At 45.2% G+C, this 18,727-nt stretch overlaps 5 protein-coding genes across 7 annotated transcripts; 4 read left to right on the top strand and 1 right to left on the bottom strand.

The window, feature by feature from the left end:
* The first annotated feature begins 68 nt into the window (after positions 1–68).
* LOC112886543 (probable 2,3-bisphosphoglycerate-independent phosphoglycerate mutase) lies at positions 69–2,734 on the top strand. The gene is made up of 5 exons (XM_025952475.1): positions 69–466; positions 964–1,109; positions 1,207–1,483; positions 1,669–1,941; positions 2,023–2,734. Exons 1-5 carry the CDS (start codon positions 149–151, stop codon positions 2,500–2,502), a joined length of 1,494 nt encoding a protein of 497 aa, XP_025808260.1. The 5' UTR covers positions 69–148; the 3' UTR covers positions 2,503–2,734.
* Positions 2,735–3,209: 475 nt separating this feature from the next.
* On the bottom strand, positions 3,210–5,845 carry LOC112886542 (protein RTF1 homolog). Its single transcript, XM_025952474.1, has 2 exons — positions 5,629–5,845; positions 3,210–5,471 (listed from the first exon to the last, which is right to left on the bottom strand). The coding sequence occupies exon 2, from the start codon at positions 5,440–5,442 to the stop codon at positions 3,487–3,489; it is 1,956 nt and encodes a 651-aa protein (XP_025808259.1). The 5' UTR covers positions 5,443–5,471; positions 5,629–5,845; the 3' UTR covers positions 3,210–3,486.
* A 2,562-nt stretch (positions 5,846–8,407) lies between these two features.
* LOC112885253 (acyl carrier protein 1, chloroplastic-like) lies at positions 8,408–11,420 on the top strand. Its single transcript, XM_025950903.1, has 4 exons — positions 8,408–8,601; positions 10,271–10,381; positions 10,772–10,894; positions 10,996–11,420. The coding sequence occupies exons 1-4, from the start codon at positions 8,533–8,535 to the stop codon at positions 11,122–11,124; spliced, it is 432 nt and encodes a 143-aa protein (XP_025806688.1). The 5' UTR covers positions 8,408–8,532; the 3' UTR covers positions 11,125–11,420.
* Positions 11,421–11,731: 311 nt separating this feature from the next.
* On the top strand, positions 11,732–13,160 carry LOC112885252. Its single transcript, XM_025950902.1, has 2 exons — positions 11,732–12,153; positions 12,652–13,160. The coding sequence occupies exons 1-2, from the start codon at positions 11,896–11,898 to the stop codon at positions 12,925–12,927; spliced, it is 534 nt and encodes a 177-aa protein (XP_025806687.1). The 5' UTR covers positions 11,732–11,895; the 3' UTR covers positions 12,928–13,160.
* Positions 13,161–13,568: 408 nt separating this feature from the next.
* LOC112885251 (bifunctional 3-dehydroquinate dehydratase/shikimate dehydrogenase, chloroplastic-like) lies at positions 13,569–18,393 on the top strand. 3 transcript variants are annotated; one of them, XM_025950899.1, is made up of 11 exons: positions 13,670–14,004; positions 14,313–14,418; positions 14,763–14,981; positions 15,617–15,972; positions 16,124–16,187; positions 16,280–16,385; positions 16,469–16,609; positions 17,088–17,236; positions 17,333–17,498; positions 17,597–17,688; positions 17,933–18,393. In XM_025950899.1, the coding sequence occupies exons 1-10, from the start codon at positions 13,775–13,777 to the stop codon at positions 17,641–17,643; spliced, it is 1,584 nt and encodes a 527-aa protein (XP_025806684.1). In that variant the 5' UTR covers positions 13,670–13,774; the 3' UTR covers positions 17,644–17,688; positions 17,933–18,393. The 3 variants fall into 3 exon arrangements, with proteins under 3 accessions (XP_025806686.1, XP_025806684.1, XP_025806685.1); XM_025950901.1 differs by lacking the exon at positions 17,933–18,393 and having other exon boundaries at positions 13,569–14,004; positions 17,597–17,798; XM_025950900.1 differs by lacking the exon at positions 17,933–18,393 and having other exon boundaries at positions 13,911–14,004; positions 14,305–14,418; positions 17,597–17,798.
* The last annotated feature ends 334 nt before the right edge of the window (positions 18,394–18,727 follow it).

The following is an 18,727-nucleotide window of genomic DNA, read 5'->3' as shown; positions in this document are numbered from 1 at the left end:
AACCGCCACGTACGGTTCGACCGGACCGGACCCAACCCCCGCCCCGCCCGCCGCTGAACCAGCACGCGGCAGAGGCATCTCGCGGGCAGCAGCAGAGAGGGCAGAGGAGAGGGGGAGGCGAGTGGCCTTTCCGGCGGCGGCGGTGGCGATGGCGGGGGCGGAGGGGAGGGGGCCGAGGCGGAGCCGGGTGGCGTTCGTGCTGGTGGACGGGATCGGGGACGTGACGATCCCGTCGCTGGGCGGGCGCACGCCGCTGGAGGCGGCGCGCGCGCCGCGGCTGGACGCGTTGGCGGCGGCCGGGGTGGCGGGGCTCATGGACCCCGTGGAGCCGGGGCTTGCGTGCGGCAGCGACACGGCGCACCTCTCCCTGCTCGGGTACGACCCGCGCGTGTACTACCGCGGGCGCGGCGCGTTCGAGTCCATGGGCGCCGGGCTCGCCATGGCGCCCGGCGACATCGCCTTCAAGGTCGGCGCCCCTTTCTTGGGTAGCTTGGTTTGTTTAGATTCATCCTGTAAATTAGTTTTAGTTCAGATCACAGTGTGTTCTTGCTGTTCTACTGCTAAACCTGATTCCTTCTGTTGTCACCTTTATGGCCAGAAGTAATTAATGTTCAGACCGTTGATTGTTTTGTTTTGCAGTGTTAATTGGAGCTCGGTGTCGTTAGAATGTTAGGCTGTAATCCTAGTTAGTTAGCAATGGTTCAGATCATTCAAGAGTGTGCATGCAGTAACTAAATCTGACCACACTTTTTTTTTTTGTTAGATCTTTGGCTCTAGCTCTGCTTAGCAATGGCTTGGATCATTGAATTTGAGCGGCTATAGTGAGAAAGAAGCATATTTCACCTATGTTTTATTTCTTCTTCTTTTTCCTGGACAGTATTCAATGTTTTCGTATATCATGTGTATCAACTGCTGAATGTATTAGTATCCCATCACTGAATTGTCTTCACAATTTGCATGCAGTCCAACTTTGCTACATTGGATGAGAACACAGGGGTTATTGTCAGCAGGAGGGCAGATCGGCATTTTGAGGAGGAAGGCCCTATCCTCTGTGCTGCATTGGATGGGATGAAGCTTCCATCATTTCCTGAGTATGAAGTCAGAGTCAGGTGCAGCACTTACTACTCATTGGCGCTTTTCCTCATTGCCGCTTTGAGCATCTAAGGTGTGTAGTAACTACTGTAATCCATCCCCTTCTCTCTGCAGGTATGCTACTGAGCACAGATGTGGTGTGGTTGTCAAAGGGCCAAAGCTGAGTGGGAACATTTCTGGAACTGATCCCTTGAAGGACAACCGGTTGCATCTGAAAGCTGAACCATTGGATGATTCAGAAGAAGCTAAAAACACTGCAGCTGTTGTCAACGAGCTTTCTAAGGAGATTACACGCATACTGGTTTCTCACCCTATCAATGCGAAGCGTGCAGCTGAAGGGAAGAACATTGCAAATGTTGTGCTGTTGCGAGGCTGCGGCATCCGGATTGAGGTTAGTGTAAAATATCTATATGGTGCTGTAGTATCAGGATAAAAGATTGGTATAGATAGCTTTCTCAGGCTTATACACATTCTGTGGATTTGACATGCTTTTGCGCTGATTTGGCATTTTTCCCCCTAGTGGAACCTGATACATCTGAAACAACTTCATAATGAATTTTCATGTGGCTCTGTTAGGTACCTGCCTTTGAAACCAAGCATGGACTTGCACCATGCATGGTAGCTCCTACTAAGATCATAGCTGGCCTGGGGCTGTCACTGGGTATTGATATCCTTGAAGCACCTGGAGCAACCGGAGATTATCGTACTCTCTTAACTTCTAAAGCTAAAGCTATAGCAAAGGCACTCTCTGCCCCTATGGATACACCACCTCGTGTTTTTGTGCCTGGAGAGGATGAATATAAAGCTGGAAGAGAAAATGGATATGACTTTGGGTTCTTGCACATAAAGGTAAAATGCAAATTTCAGGCCATTTTCATACTAATATTGACGGGTGTGATTCTGATAGGTCCTCTCCTAATGTTGCTGCAGGCCATTGACGATGCTGGCCATGATAAGGCTGTCAAGTTAAAGGTGCGGGGTCTAGAAGCTGTTGATCGGGCTATTGGTCAGCTTGCAAGGCTTCTTTGGGAAGCTGAAAAGGCGGGACACTACCAGTACTTCCTTTGTGTCACCGGAGACCATTCTACTCCTGTTGAATACGGTGACCATAGCTTCGAACCCGTCCCATTTGCAATATGCCGGCTGAGAGATTATGTGGGAGCCATTGGGGAGGATAATGTGTTGGACACACCCCTTGATGATTTCCCGCTACCTTCAGTAAAATCTGGAGAAGATTTGCTAGACAATATGGAGTCAACCGAGCACAAGTCTGATAAGCTTAAAGCTTTCAGTGGCGATTCTGTTTATAAATTCAATGAGATCGCCACTGCGAGGGGCTGCCTTGGACGATTCCCTGGAAGCGAGATGATGGGCATCATCAAGAAGTTTATCAAGGCGAAGAATGATTAACACCGGTCCAAGTGCTAACCCTTTGCCATGGCTCTGTAGTAAAAAATAATGACAAACAAAGAAACATAAAACCATCTGGATCTGAGATAAATAAGAGCTGCCATGGTTCCTTATCTTGCATGGAAAAACATATGCAGATCTGATATACTCGTGTACATTGTACCTAATGTTGGGTCGCTTTCAGAGCACATGAATGGGAATTTTGATGGAGTGGTCTTGTGGACAAGCCTAAGCTCTCTTTTGTATTGTCAGACTTCGTCCACCCTTTTTTGTCCATGTTTTTTTTTCTTGGAAGTCCGGTTATGAAGCTGCTTGAGATGCTCCGCATCTTGCAGATATTTTACCACGCTTTATGCTAATTTTGCATTCTTCCTGCTTAAGTGGTGAGTATTGCTATTGCTGTAAATCATCGCTATGATGCATTTTGTGAGGTCGCAGAAGTAAAACCTACGTAAATTTTACAGATACGCAGAATTAAACGAGGAAACAGGAGTTGAATATTTACAGATACCCCAACACGACATCAGTCACATCACAGATGACACAAGTTGACAAGAGTGAGTGATCAAGATCAACAAAAAGTAAGCAAATAATAGCAAGAATTTTTATTAACAAAACTTCTATGACTATGAGCTATGAGCTAATGAGCTCTGCTGCAAATGTTGCACACATTCACCTTTTAAAACAGGAAACAGGAAAAAGAAAGCTGCACGGAATCAAGCTGTTGCAACTTGCATATTGTCAAACAACAACGATAAGATGGCAACAGAATCCACAGGTATAGACATGATGTCAGCAACTTAATCAGTCATACAGCAGGTAGTATTTATGAAGAAACTGTATAGACTGCATGTTTCATGTGTTACTTCTAAGAAAACAAGGGAAAATGCAGATGGTCTGGACAATTGTCACAGCAGTGCAGAGGCACTGAAGCCAGGCAGATAGTTGAATCCGCCGGGAAGCCTGCAGAAGCACAGATACCCTTCAGAGGAGACCCCGTCGCCTTTTGTAGTCGCTCACACTCAGGGTTAAAGCATGCCTCCTTCCATCATTATCAGGCACTTTGTACCCCATTGTAGCTTCTATCTTCTGTTTCCTTGCCATGTAACCATCAAACAGGCCCTTGGCTCCACCGAATTCTTGCAGAGCAGACAAAGAAATAGGAAGCTCAAATGTGTGCAGTGCATTTGATTCTGTTCCCAGATCCACTGGTGCATTGGTATCAACCAGCTTCCCAGCATCAGCCGCTGCCACTTGAGCTGCCGCTGTGGCTGCTGTACCAGTTTGAGCTTTGTTCTTCACATCTTCATTGCCAGCCACTGCGTTATCATTGGACCCGTTGGCCACTTCTTCAGCATTATCGCCTCCTGGCTTGGCTGCATAATAGTTTCTTGATCTTGTCCACCTCCTCGAAAAAGGGTCATAACCAGCCTCTCCAGCCTTCAAACTTGTATTAACAGGTTTCAGTTCCGAAGCGTTCTTGAAGTTCTCAGCACGGTTCTTCCGGTTCATAGCCTCCAACTTGGCAGCTTTCTCATTTTTTGACATTGGCTGCGACATATTCTGCAGACTATTCAGCTTCGCGCGGATCCTCTCTGCTTCAGCTTCATTCCTCCGGCTCAGAGCCATCTCCAACTCATTCCTCAACCGATCCTTCTCAGCAGCAACATTGATAGGACGCCTCACAGCTGATTTCTCTTGCAGCATCTTCTTTACAGTACCAGCTGAATACACAAAGTTGTAGGCCTCCTGAATGGAATCTTTCTTCTCTAGCACTTCCTGACGAGTCGGTATACGGACGCCATTCTTTTCAGCCTCCTGCAGCCATTCCTTGAACTCTTCTTCATTGGGCAGGGAGTCTGATACCTGAGTCATCTGCCACCGAGCAGCATTAGCCTCACTATCCCACACAACATTGAGATACTTGCACGTCGTGTAGTTTTCCAGTTTGTACTTCCGATCCGGATCACTTGCATCCACATTCCTCACTATGCAAAGCCTGTATCTCGGGGTCCCATTCTTTGTCTTGCCAATGCCAAGCCGCACAAAGCACCCAGACATGAGATCCTCAAAGAATGGCTCCATGAACCACTTCACCAGCTTTGACCTCCTGAGGGTAATACTCTTCACATCATCAAACTTGAGCGGATCAAGCCTACTGGGGGACTCATCAAACTCATCGTCCCTGCCATCGTCAGCAATCCTCCCATGGTCATTCAGTCTCCCCCTGTTATCCCCATCGTTGCTCCCATCACTTGGGGGGCTCCCAGCCCTGCGCCTTGTCGGTGAGATGCTCTGTGGTAGCAAGTCCTTGAACCTGTTGCGGTACGCCTCTGGATCCTGCTGCCGCATTCGCTTGGCCCTCAGCTCGTCCAGCGCGCTCTTGGTAGCCGACCCAGACTTATCGGTCCGGGTTGATGAACGCATCCGGCTGGGCGGCGGGGGCGGGCTGATGTCCTTCCGGGAGCCCGTCTTTGCCGCCTTAGACGAGGATGCCCGCGCCATCTGCTTGAGCTTGTAGTCGTCGATGCGGGTGCCCCGGTCGGCCAAGATCAACTCCCTTTCAAGCTCCGACATCTTCTCCAGCTTCTCCTTATCTTCCTCGTCCTTGTACAGGTCGCTCCCCACCGACGGCGCGCTGTCCGAGTCCTCGCCGCCGCTGCGCCTCCCGTCATCGTCATCATCATCGTCGTCGCCCCGCCACCCGCCGCCGCCCCTCCGGCCGCCCTTCTCCGGCTGGTGCCGCTTCTTGAGCGGCACCTGCGACGGCGGCTTCTTCCTCGAGTAGGTCGGCGCGGCGTCCGAGTCATCGTCGTCGTCGAAGCCGTCGGAGCCGCTCCCCCCGGAGTTCCACCGCTGGTTGCTCGGCCGGGACTGGTTCTTCCCCGTGCGGCCGGCGGCCTGCAGGAGCAGATCATTCAGCTCCTCCGACTTCGTCATGGTGAAGCCCGCCCCACCTCGAGAACACCCTACACGAACAGCCAAAACCAATCCATCAACAAAAAATCATTTTTTTCGCCGCGTAGCTACGAATCCATCGAAGAATCAAGAAACGCCGGTCCGTTCCAGATCTGGGGAAAGGAAACAGCCCGGAAAGGCGCCGACGAGGACGGAGAGGAGACGCACCTGGAGACTAAAACTGCGCCGGTCCGCGCAGGCGAGTATCAGGGCGGCCGCTGGCGGTGTCCGGGCGACGGTGGCGCAGGCGACCGATCGACGGAGGAGGAGACGCCGGTGGAGGAGAAGAAAGGAAAAGGGTGCGCCGGCCCTAGCCGGGGTCGAAGTGGGAGAGAAGACGACGATGACGAGATCGGGGTGGGCCGTGAGGGTACCCTGGTCTGCTATAGGCCTATAGCTAGTGTTGGGCCCGCGGAAAGCCCGGTTGCTTCCGGGCTAGCCATGTCCGCAGACCGCAGTGTACTCGTGTCAGCCCTCCTCCAACGGTGCTGACAACGTCGTCAGCTGATAGAACGTGAGAAATAATAAAGAAAAAAAATAAATGCATCCGCTTCTTAGTTTCCACCCTGCATTACTCTGCATCTGGAAAAGTACAATAAGAGATAATAAGAGCTAGCGGCAGGTTACTCGCTAGTGGAAGAATTTTGCTGGTTTCTCTCTCCACGAACTCAAGGAAAGCCAACGATATTGTTATCCGTTGGATAAGGCCTCATGGGAGCCACGGTGGCGGCTGGGTCCCAGTTTTTTTTTCTTTTCAAATATTGCAAGGCACTCAAGTGACATAGGATTTATAGTTTAGAAGAACCCTTAGAGTTTCCTCTCCTCTACCATAGCAACGAAGGCAGAGGTTTGTCTTGGTAACGGAGGCGCTGCCAAGTATATGGCGATATTTTGGGTTGATAAAAATAGTTAAGGAAGAGATCGGAAAGAAGATGAGAGAAAGGCGGGAGAAAGAAGAAGATCAGAGAAACTGTCCAATGTTGTTTCTACGATTGGCCGGACGCAACAGAATTTACGGTCGACCCGACCACCCACGCGCTCCTTTTCAGTAACGAAAAGGACCGCACTTGTTTCTTTCTTTTATTAGCATTCGCGGCTTTCTCACGCAGCCAGCGCGCCCAGGCCCACACCCCGCGCCTCCGCTCGCCAGGTTTTTTGGATTTAAACAATTTTTCAGCCGCGGATCTTTTTCTTTTTTCTGCCTCCAGTTTTTGAAAATTGAGCCGGGCACAAATCTTTGTTAGCTAATAAATTTTATAGTATAAAGTTTTATTTTTTCAAAAGAAAATCGTGCTCTCATATAGTTACTTTTATTTTTACTCCCCCAATTCTCCCACATCCTGAAAAAAATCACTAAATTTTATTAGCTATAAACTTTGTATACTAAATTTTCTTTTTAAGCAAATTTACTTTATGCTGTAGTTTTTTGTTTATGTACAAAATTTTCAATAAGCGAAGAACAAAAGTGGAAAGTTTGCATTATAAATATTTTTTGTTATAGAAAATATATGTACAAAATTTTCCAAAAGTATGTAAAAGTTTGTACAAAGTGCGTAAAAATTTATGTACAAAATTTTAATATCCTAAAATTTTAGCATTTCTGTTTGGATGGGTTGGTGCTAAATTTTAGCATTTTGGGGTACTAGCGATCCAAATACCCTTACTTTTATTTTCATTCCCCTACCCAAATTTTACACCTAATTTTTCTGAAAAAATGGATAGCTCCTGAAAGAGAAATAATTCTTGGCTGGGGTGGGGCCAAGACGGGGACGGGCGGGAGGTGGAGCAGTTCGATTTTTATTTTTTACAATTCGTAATTTCCCACGCCTCCCGAAAAAAGAATGCACCGGGGACTTGTGCACATATGCAAAAAGGGAAGATGGAGGTTGTCAGAATCAACCGTAGTGACGGAAATAAACGGGCGTCCGTAATGGTATCAATGATGTATTAGTAGTGTGTTGTGCAAATTTGTTTTGCTTATCTCTAGTTAGAAATATGTTTTTTGGACTCTTGTGCCAACCATACGTGATACCTTTAGTACCATGGTGGTTTTGTGACATTAGCGTATTAGTGTCCAAGCAACAAAATCATCTTTTTTACATGCGTCTCATTTATAGCCTCCGCTAAAGGTGATACGTGTAGTACATGCAATATATTCATAAGTGCCAGTTGTGCGAGTACGAAATATTTGAATTCCATATAATAATAATAGCAACTTTCTATATAGATTGAGTGATGTAATGTAACTTAGCTAAGAGCAAAAACCAACCGAATCAGCTATTTTGATATATTCGGGTTTTGGCTCAGGATGACATGAAGGAATGTTTAGAATATGCAACGTAAAACTAATTCTTACTCCGAAGAAGAATTTCTTATCTATTTTCTTTCCATGGTCTTGTAGTAAATCTATTTCTACCAAAACAGTATATGCGAATTATTCTATGGGACATGGACATTTTAAAATAAAATAATACAAACAATCCATTTTGTGTGTTTTCAATGTGTCAAAACGTATAATATAGACACAAGTTGTCCCTGCCCTGAACTCTGCCTCTTTAACATTTACCTCACAAGCTTTTACACCTTACCTGTCCCATAAGTTTGTGAGGCGTTAACCACGCTCACTTCAACTTCGGCAGGAACACAAACCCAAAGCTATCTTTCTGAGTGCGAGATACCACTTTACTCTCCAATAATATGTCCATCTCTAGTTGTCCTCGTCTCAAACAAAGAATCCTAAATGGCACGGCCTCAGAAACAGTTGAGACGTAGATGTCATCGTGCATTCGTGCAATTCCTCGCTGAGCATGGATGGGAGTCACCGGCGGACCGAGAGATCCGGGATCCTCGCTTTCCCATTTTGTGGCTGGCGCGAGCGTGCACCGTCAGACATTTTCGGACGGACGCTTCCTTTATCCTGAGCCTGTCTATCTATTTATCGGCTCGCCCGCCGCACTACGCTGCCACCGCTGCGCTGCGTGGTAGCTTCTGCCTCACCTGACCTCCCCAGCGAGCACGCCCACCAACTAGCCTCTCTCTGTGCCGCCGCCGCCCCCCGATCCGAGAGCGAGCATGGCGCACTCCCTCGCCACCGCCACCGCCGCCGCCGCATCCTTCTCGCCGGCCGCCGCACGGCGCCAGGTGCGGCTCACTTCTTGGTTTGGCTTGGTAGCTTGTTCTGGGGCCTGTGGGGTTGTGGCTGTTTCTTGAGTCTTGATGCGAGGAGCGTGAATCTTTGGTTGGTATAGATGTATGGGTTTTGGTTTGTGATTCGTTGGGTTCTTGGGATGGTTGAGTGGTTGGTTTAGAACTTAGAAGGATGGATTGATGCCATAGTTGCTGGTGATGCTTACTCGGTTCCGATTCGGTTGCTTGGTCTGATTGGATTCGAGCTCACTGAGCACCAATAGGGTTCTTTGCTGGGCATTTCTGCTCTCCTGGATACAGGGGATCTTGTTTCCAACAAGTTCCCGTGATCTTTGTTGGGAAATTTGCCTATGATTAGTATTCGTTGACTCTTGCTCATGTAAAGAAGTCAAACCCCTAGTTACTGAAAGATGGTACCAGTTAAATTTTCCTTCAATTGCCTTTGAATTTCTGTAATAACTTAGAATCATAGTAGTAATTTATGAGGAAAATTGGCTTCAGAGCTGAGATTGGTGTGGAAAGCTTGCGGATATGGAACATTCGAACTTACGGGCTACCACTGAGACTTTGGAGTCACCAGTCGTGATGAAGTATGAACAGATGGTGATAATTTTGTATCTTTTAGTGCAAGCTGCAAAGATTCCAAAATTTTTGTAGCTAAAGGAATTCCAAAATTGTTGTAGCTAAAGAAACCGGCACCGTGCCAGGCCAGTGGTTCATATTGTTTATTTTAAAACTAGCCTATGGTAATGAAATGTAGTTGGATCCCAAAGAGAGCAGAAGGGTCCAGGGGTGACCCAAGCACAGCAAATGACAGCACATGCCTCAGATCTTGCTCAAGTTAATTAAGGATCATTTCTTTACCAGTACTTTACTTCTGCACGTCAATGTCGATGTGATAGCCGAATAGAAAACACCAACTTTCGTTGTTACAAGTGTATGCTGCCATGTGGTTCTTGCCTGACCCGCAGTGTCCTGCATCATGGGATCCCAAGATGTGTAGTTGGGTTCCACACAGTTATACTTCGATTTACACCTGGTTTGAAAAGCTTGGTTACATCTTGATCCGTGAGTATTACTGGACTGATTTCCTTGTTTAATCATTTCAAATCCCTGGACCAGATCAATTCCTGAAAAAGCTCCTGGTGCTAGTTGCTAACCAGGGAGCAAGGGAAATGTTCTTTTGTAAGAATTTTTTCCTCTACAGCTTGTCTGTATTTTTTTAAAATCTTGAACAGGTTGGTACAAATAAATGTAAACAAACCTAACATTTAAATACCTGAAACATCTACCAGCTGGCACTCATGTCCAAAAATGCTTCTAGGATTTAGAGTTTGTGTGAAGTTGTGAACATACTTCATAACTTAGCAAACTTGTGTAAAGCTAATATATGTGCTCTGTTAGCTTTACTATATTTTCTTGATGTCCACATTGTCAGTATTTATTTGAGGCGGGCGTTACATGCCAAATCTGTTGTTTGGTTTTAATTTTATTGAACATCCAGTACGAGAGCTTTGAAGTTTGTTAGAAAGGGGTATTTGCAGTATATGCACTATGTCAATCTTGTTTTAATGTCAATTTTCATTCTCTCATTGTTGTACTCTATGTTGTTATGCGCATATGAGCAATCCACTTATGAGGACGATTCCGCGGTCAATTTCAGGTGACGAATGTTTTTTCAAGCCGGACTTCAGTTTCCTTCCAGAGCCACAGGATGACTTCTGTGTCCATCCGTTCAAGACCAAGTTCTCTTCGGTTTAAGATTTGCTGTTCGGTATGCATCATTTCATTCTTTATCGCTAACATTGGTCTTGCCAGTTCAAAAATATTTTGGTGGATAAAGAAATATCCTGTTGGTAGTAAGCTGTTCCGTATTTGTCAAGGCTATCTTCATTCTCCAACACGATACCAGACACTATAAGTTAGTTAGATGCCCTGTAGACTGTAGTTAATAAAAAGAAAAGATGGAATTATATAATTATTTCTTGTAGAGAGTACAAACTACCGGATTGCATGAAGCGTCACACCTGATTCTTGATAGCTTCATTGCTTATTTCTTGGACTCTGATGTTGCTGAACCAATGCTTGCTGCACTGATCTGAAGTAATAACAATTTATTGAAGAGCAATCTGTAGTAACACCATTGATTGTTCTATTTGAACAGGCTAAAAAAGAGACAGTCGACAAGGTTTGTAGTATAGTGAAGGAGCAGCTGGCTCTCCCCGATGGGACTGCTATCACTGGCGAATCAAAATTCGCTGAACTTGGTGCTGATTCACTTGATACGGTAATACTTCTTTACCGAAATTGACTATCTTCTTTACCGAAATTGACTATAGCTCCCAAAAGCACAGCAGCACTTTAACAACGCCAACTTTTTCCTGCAAGGTTGAGATTGTGATGGGCCTCGAGGAGGCATTCAACATCACTGTCGACGAAACGAGCGCACAGGACATCGCAACTGTGCAGGATGCGGCGGACCTCATTGAGAAACTTGTGCTCGAGAAGGCTGCATAAGCACCTTAAGTGGACTATCCAAAACCAAGGATCATCTGGAGCCTTCGACCCTGCGATCGATGACTTTGCATTCGATCTCTGTTGTATGTTCAATTGTTCAAGTTAGCCATCTGTTTTTTCTTGATCATTCAAGATGAGATTTTTTATTGAATTATTGATGTTGCTGAGGCAAATTAGATGCTCCAAAGGCTACATGAAGCAAATGAAATCGATGTATTCCACTTTCCATTTGTATGTTGTTCTATTATTATAGAGAAACCAATAAACTGGCGAAGAGTCACTGCAACTGTCTTCTAGATTTCTGAGAAGTCATACAGTTTTTTTTATATAGAAGTCTGAATACGACGATGTATCGTTGACCTTGGGATGCAGATTTACAGATACCAGTGTCTCAGGTGCTCCATGGTGTAACCATAAACCCGGATGCATTTTCAGCTGTGTGATTTCTCAATAACATTCAGTTAGAAATCAGGATTAGCGAAGGATTATGAACAGAGTTGTTTAATGAGAAAAGGAAATAGGGCAATGTTTGGAACCCAAGTTTTTTTGTTCAATCCATTTGGATTTTTTTTGGAAATAATCCATTTGGAATTTTACTGTTACATATGGAACCATCATGATATTCTAGTGAAATTCCAATGTTCCTACCAGGAGAACTGTGGCCACTCAAAGAATCCAGCACACGAGGAAGGAAGGAAGCTGACAACATGATTTTTAATAAATGAATTCAAAAAAGAACACAAACCTCTGATAATTAAAAAAGGAAAAAAAATGTCGTCTTCTACCTCCTCCGCTGCTCTTCTCCTCCATGGCCGCCTCCACTCCCGTTCCCCTCCGTCAAAGGCGCGAGCTTTCGTCGCTCCCCCCAGCAACCCATCCCGACCCGCGGCCTCCGCCTCCGCTCGACCCTCGCCGGCACGGGCGCCTCTCCTCGCCGCCGCCGCCGCAGCTTCCGGCGGCGAGCGGGACAACCGCGTTCAGGAGCTGAGGGTGCCCGATTCCTGGCTGACGCCTGAGGGAGCGGCGCAGGTTCGTTCCAGATTCCCATCTTTTCTCTGGTTTCCGCCACCGATTCCTGCAGCAGCCTCGTGGTGGTTGCTGTAGTTCTGTCCAGCTCTCAGATTCTGCTGTTCAGATTTCAGATACTGTGCGAGCGCTGTGGGTTTCTGCCTTTCTGGGCTGCTCGCATTTGCTCCCCTGTTCGAGCCATGTTGTGCATTTCTGTGTTACTTGGGTACGAATCTTGCATTAGAATCATGGATAGGGAGAAGCAGAAATCCTGTGGTCAGATTGTGTCGAAATTCAGGGAGGAGCTAATGACCTCACCCTACTAGGCTACTACTACTTTACTCACTGTGCAGTAGAAATTAACCGAGTCCGAGTAGAAATGTCGCAGTGTGCAGATAGCAGAGCTCGAATATTTCAGAAACCCACCCACTTGTTCTGAACTTTTGAACACTGTCGCTGCTACGAATTCAGGTGTAACACATACAAAAGATGACTTCCACTTTTGCACATGCTCTCCAGGAATCGGAGTGGCTGAGGGAGACGCTGCACAGGTGGCTGGACGACGAGTACTGCCCGGAGCCGGCGAACGTGGACATCAGCCGCACCGCCGCGCGGTCGTACCGCGAGTCCCTGGCGGCGCGGCGGTCGGACCTCGGGGAGATCCTGCTGAAGATGGCCGGCGACCTCGAGGCGCTGTCGTACCGGGAGAGCTTCCACGGCGCCTTCTCCGCCGCCAACGCCGCCGTGCGCCTCATTACGCAGAGGATGGAGGAGTTGTCTGGCGATGGCCCGTGATCTGTAGGTTCTGCTTTGAGCTGTACTGATCCAGTACAAGCGCTTGTTCATGGGCGGGTAGCTGATCTTCAGTTCAGGCATGAATGCTGTGGTTCTCAATTCTGAAACGGTAGGCTGTGTGCGTGTACTTCTGAAGAGCACCTTCACCTCAGAGAATCTGTCGTTGAAAATGGGAAGAATAGGTTTGGAACTTCGAATTTCAGTTGAAAGAACCATTTTTATTGAAGTTATTATATATTCTTTCCTAAAAAGTTCATCTATTAAACTTGCTAAAAAAAGTTATTCAAATAACTTCTTTAGAAAGTACTACCATGATAACTTTTCTTAAGACCCTAGTATTTTTATATATTTTCTAAAAAAACTCTATTAAAACAGTTACCTATAAAATTATTTTAAATAAATTTCTTGTAATATTTTTTTTAAAATAAAGATACCAATCATGTGAATTGAAGAAGAAAACTTTAGCCCAGCTCTACTCTAAATTTCCCATGAAAGAAAAATACCCACATATAAAAAATTCTGCAAAAAATAAGTCCTTGGTTCCATCCAGTCATGACAAGCCACGTCAGATTATTTCAACGTCAGTCATCTGAAAAAACAAAATGCGGTCCCACCTCCGGGCTCCGACCAAAAACAAAAATGCCGCCGGTGGCCGGCAGCTAAAGCCCGCGTCGCACTCCGCCACCGCCGCCCTGAGCTAGCGGACAATGCAGCGCCGGCCGGCGGCGGCTCTCATATATGTGTACCAGGCAGCCCAGTCCGCCACGTGCAATCTACTGCCGCGGAGCGAAACGCGCCCATCCTCGGCCTTCTGCTCTGCTCCCGCCAGCCACCGCACCAGGAGTCGATGGCCACTGCAGCGGCTTCGGCGCCGGCGGCGCCGCTGGGGACGCTGGTATGCGCTTCCCTCACGGCGCGGTCGCCTCAGGAGATGGCGGCTGAGGTGGCCGCCACCGCCGCTCTCGGCGCCGACGTGGCGGAGCTCCAGGTCGGCTGCCTCGACGGGTTCCAACCGCGCAGAGACCTGCCCGTGCTCCTCGCCCAGCCCCGCCCGCTCCCCGTCATCGTCGCCTACAGGTTCTTGTTTCTTCTCCGAGACAGCTTTTTGCCTTATTTTCTGAGGATTTACTGCTTTCAGTACAATTGAATGGAGAAAAAAAAGGTTTTCCCCCTTAAAGTTCAGATTGCGTATCTGTTATCTGCTCGCTTTATTTTGTATGGACGTTCGCAGTGCTCCTAGCCTAAGGATGTATGTTGGCCGGCCGTGGTGTAGTTGTTGGTTGCTGTGCTGGGCGTTGTTCTTTCTTTTTAATATAATCGGCAGCTCTCCTGCCTGATTCGTTTAAAAGAAAAAGTATGTATGTTGCTTGATGTTAGTTGCACAGGCCGAAATGGGAAGGAGGCCAATATGAAGGCGAAGATGAAACGCGGTTTGAGACGCTTCTGTTGGCAATGGAGCTGGGAGCTGAATACGTGGATATTGAATTTAAGGTTGGCCCTGTCGTCACAACTTTCTAATTTAGTTCGAGGAACCGAATCGATCACAAGATTACTCTTTAGGTTAATTGACAAAGGAAGTGAATTTTCTTTTCATTTGATATCAGTATGCTGCTTTAAGCTTACTGAAATGACAAATATAATATATCTGAGAAAATTGGACTTCATTCTGATTTTCGATGCAATCTAATCCTGGGCTGTGCAGTGTCTAACTTTATTCCCTACGAAAAAATTCTCTAACTTCAAGAGACTCGGCCACTAAGATAAATCATGTCTAAAGCTGATTGATCATTAAAATCATGTTGGCTCTTGGTTGCTGTAACAATGTTGTTCTGCAGGTTGCCGACAAATTTCTGAAATTTTTGTCGGGGAGGAAACCGGAAACCTGTAAGCTCATCGTTTCGTTTCATAACTATGAGTGCACTCCATCGGGAGAGGAGCTTCTGAGTTTGGTGGATCAGATTCAAGCAACAGGGGCTGATATTGTGAAAATTGCGACCGCTGCTACTGAAATTGATGATGTGTCAAGAATGTTTCAAGTACTTGTCCATTGCAAAGTGAGTTTACCGTTTGACTATACCCAAATTCTTTCTATGCTAGTGGCATGATATCTGCTGCTGAACCTTATTTTAGAGTTACAAAGATCTTGTTGTTCTTGCTGCCATATTCTATTGTCGTTTGTCAAAAAGATCCATAGCACTCCTAAGGCTCTTTAAGACATGCTGTCAATGTTCGGTCTCGATCAAGTAAATTGGACTAGGATCAATTGATCAAAGTAGAACCATTAGTTTGCTGGTGACTGAACATGGATCGTAATTGGAGAGCTAGACTACAATTGCACCCTTTAGATTTACTCTGATCAAATGCTCAGATTTCCACACTGTAGTATGAAATCTCGGACTTGGTATTATCAAATTCAAAGAACAATCTTCTATAGGGAAAACAGCAAGGGAGGCCTTACCCTGGTATACTTAAATATAAAACAATCTATGCCAGTGATTCAACCAATTGAACCACACACTCTACACAAATGCAGGAAGATTTCTTCCACGAATCATAGTTGGGACTGCACTAGGCAAGCACAAATGACATATTATCCTATGTTTTAGTTATTTGATTTTCATGCTTCATTTTCCAGTTTCCTTAACATGATTCCTAGCTCTCATCATCTTTTATTTAAATAATGAACTAGGTGAAGCAATTGCCAATCATAGGGCTGGTGATGAAAGAACAGGGTTTCATTTCTCGGATTCTTTGCGCAAAATATGGTGGATACCTTACTTTTGCATCTCTTGAAAAAGGAAAAGAATCTGCCCCCGGACAGCCAACAGTAGCAGAGTTGATAAATAAGTACGAAATTAGACAGATAGGCCCAGATACAAAGGTCTTTGGTATTATTGGAAATCCAGTTGGCCATAGTAAAAGCCCATTTTTGCAGAATCAAGCTTTCAGATCAGTGGGTTTCGATGCTGTGTTTCTGCCATTTCTGTCGGATGACTTGGTCAAGTTTCTTAATACCTTCTCTTCACCAGACTATGCTGGCTTCAGGTGAAATAATAGTTTGTTCCAATGATGTTTGTAATTTGTTATACTTATAAATATTAAATTATGTTCTTTATTGCGGGAATTCAATTACGTAGTCTATTCCCCATGTCTCACATGGCCTATTTTTTTTTCTATCCAACTAATTGTACTGTAGTTGCACAATGCCCCATAAGGAAACTGCAGTTAGGTGCTGTGATGATCTGGATCCTATTGCCAGGGTAATTTCACGCCACATTCATTTTGCTTGTCATTTTATTGGATTTCTCAGAGCAGCCAGAGTAACATTTGGGAAAAAAAACGTTTTCCCTAGGACATTGGAGCTATTAATACAATTATTAGAAGGCCTGATGGAAAACTTGTAGGGTATAATACCGACTATGTTGGTGCTATTGCTGCTATTGAGGATGCAATAAGAGGTTTCTACATTCCACTACTTAGTTCTGGTATTGTTTCTGATTGGTATTCAATTCTAACGGCCTGTTGCACCAATATTTTGCAGCATCACAACCAACAGATCCGACCACTTCACCACTGGCTAGAAGGCTTTTTGTTGTTATGGGGGCTGGTGGTGCAGCAAAAGCAGTCGCATATGGTGCAAAAGAGAAGGGAGCAAGAGTTGTAATTGCTAACCGTACTTTTGGTATTCTTACTTCTATGGAACTGTTCTTCTCCAAAAAATTTAGATTTACATGCTAGACATGCACAAAGCACTTAAATTACTGCACTTGAATACAGATGATATTGCTTGATCCTTTAATCATGTGCATCTTGTATCTCAAATGTAAGCATTCACATTAGAGCTCCTTCATGACAACTTTTGTTTGTTTCTTAAATGAGGTTATGTCTTGGTAAGTTAGGTCTGGCAGAAGGCTTTAACCTATTATAGATCCAAACTTGGCTATTATTCCTAAGGCAGGAGCTCAGTCCCTAAAGCCTTTTTTTTATAGACAACATGCATATTTAATATGTCGCTTCTTGGGCTTTGAAATTTTGATTGGGGTCAGTCATTTTCTGTAGCATGTATTTGTTCTGCAACTTTCCTTGGCTCCCTGATTATCCTGATATGATAAAAATGTGATTGATTATGTTTATAAGTCAAACTTTCTGCAACATGCCAGCCCGTGCTCAAGAACTTGCCAACTTAATTGGGGGGACTGCTTTAACCTTGTCTGAGTTGGAAAACTACCATCCAGAGGAAGGCATGATTCTTGCAAATGCAACATCTGTCGGAATGTTTCCGAATGTCAATGACACTCCTCTATCTAAGGTCTGAAACTTGCTAAGCTACTCTAGCGACAACAGTAATTGATATATATATATTTTTAAAAATTCACGTAATAAGAAATAAATTATAATCTTGCAGAAAGCTCTTAGAAACTACTCCATTGTCTTTGACGCGGTTTACATTCCAAAAGAGACAAGACTTCTCCGAGAAGCTGCTGAATGTGGAGCAACAGTTGTTGACGGTCTGGACATGTTGGTAAGACTAGTGATGGTTCAATTTGGGCTTTTCACAGGGGGCATGCCAGGTACTTTTTCCAGCCTTTTCTTATTCCTTGATTTGGGCAATAAGCATTAGTTTGTCTTATTGTCCGAAAACCTTATAGTCCTATGGCTCACCTTACAGCTCCACAAAGGTTGATGCGTGAGGCTATTCTGACAAACACACAATAATGCTTCTACAAAAATGCAAGGTCTCTGCCTGCTTGGTCCTGAACGGTACGGAACCCACTGCCTTGAACGCAGGTGGAGAAGCGGGTTTCATCTCGCTTATCGTGTTTCTCCTGCTGCCTTATCACCTGTTCAATAAAGAATAAGCTCTGGCTCAACATTGTAAAGAGTTTTTATCTTTCTTCCATACTGCAAAAGCAAAGCCGACCTGTGAAATATCTGAATTGGTATGTTACGATCGAATAAGCTTCATCCATGGAGCAAAACCTGCTAAATGTTTGAATGGGTGCAGGTGGGGCTACGTTTGGAGCTTCAATTCTATAGCTTAGAGACAGAAACTTGCTTCGCCAAAGAATATGTACGGTTGTAAGAATAAATCTCTTTTTGCTTCTTTGGATGATGGTAAATTCTGAGCACTTGCAAATTCGTTGGAACATCATGGCTCCTCATTTGCTAGAGATTCTTACATGTCCGCGTCTGTTCTGTCCTTTTAATCTCTGGATTCAGGATAGGTTCGCCATTCAGGCGTTGTCTCCTTTGTAACAAAATGCCTGATTAGGGGATGGTCTGGATTGAATTGAAACGTTTTGGTGTATATTCGTTTATGCTCAAAACTTCCTCTTTTTTCCGGCTTTCCCAGCCAGAAATGTGTTAGAAAGATCAGTAGAAATCAGTAACAATATGCAGCTGTGGAATCAAGTGTACGTTACATTCTGTGAGAATGCAAGATGTTCAGTTATCACTTACCTATGTAAAATAAAAATGGAGACAGAGCTGAGCTCAGTGGAATGAAAATTGCATGCGGCTTCTCTCAGAATACAGGGCATGTCGAAACTGAGGGTGTGCTTGGTCCATCAAATTTGCCATTTCTTACCCAAGGCAAATTTTTGGCCACCGAATTGCTGGCCCAGGATTTTTGGCCAGTAATAAAATGAGCAAAAAAGAAGGCCAAAAAAGTCTTGCTAGCAAAGTAGCAACTCCATTAGAGATGTGATGTGCCCATGATCCATGTGTTCCATTTCAAATAAAAATGTTACCCTTTTTCGAATAAAAATTAAAGGTTGACGAATCACTCGCATTTTTTACG

The sequence above is a fragment of the Panicum hallii genome, chromosome 3, assembly GCF_002211085.1.
Source record: "Panicum hallii strain FIL2 chromosome 3, PHallii_v3.1, whole genome shotgun sequence".
In the NCBI taxonomy this organism is placed as follows: domain Eukaryota; kingdom Viridiplantae; phylum Streptophyta; class Magnoliopsida; order Poales; family Poaceae; genus Panicum; species Panicum hallii.
Note: the sequence above shows the minus strand (reverse complement) of the source record. Positions and strands in the feature narration are given on the sequence as shown.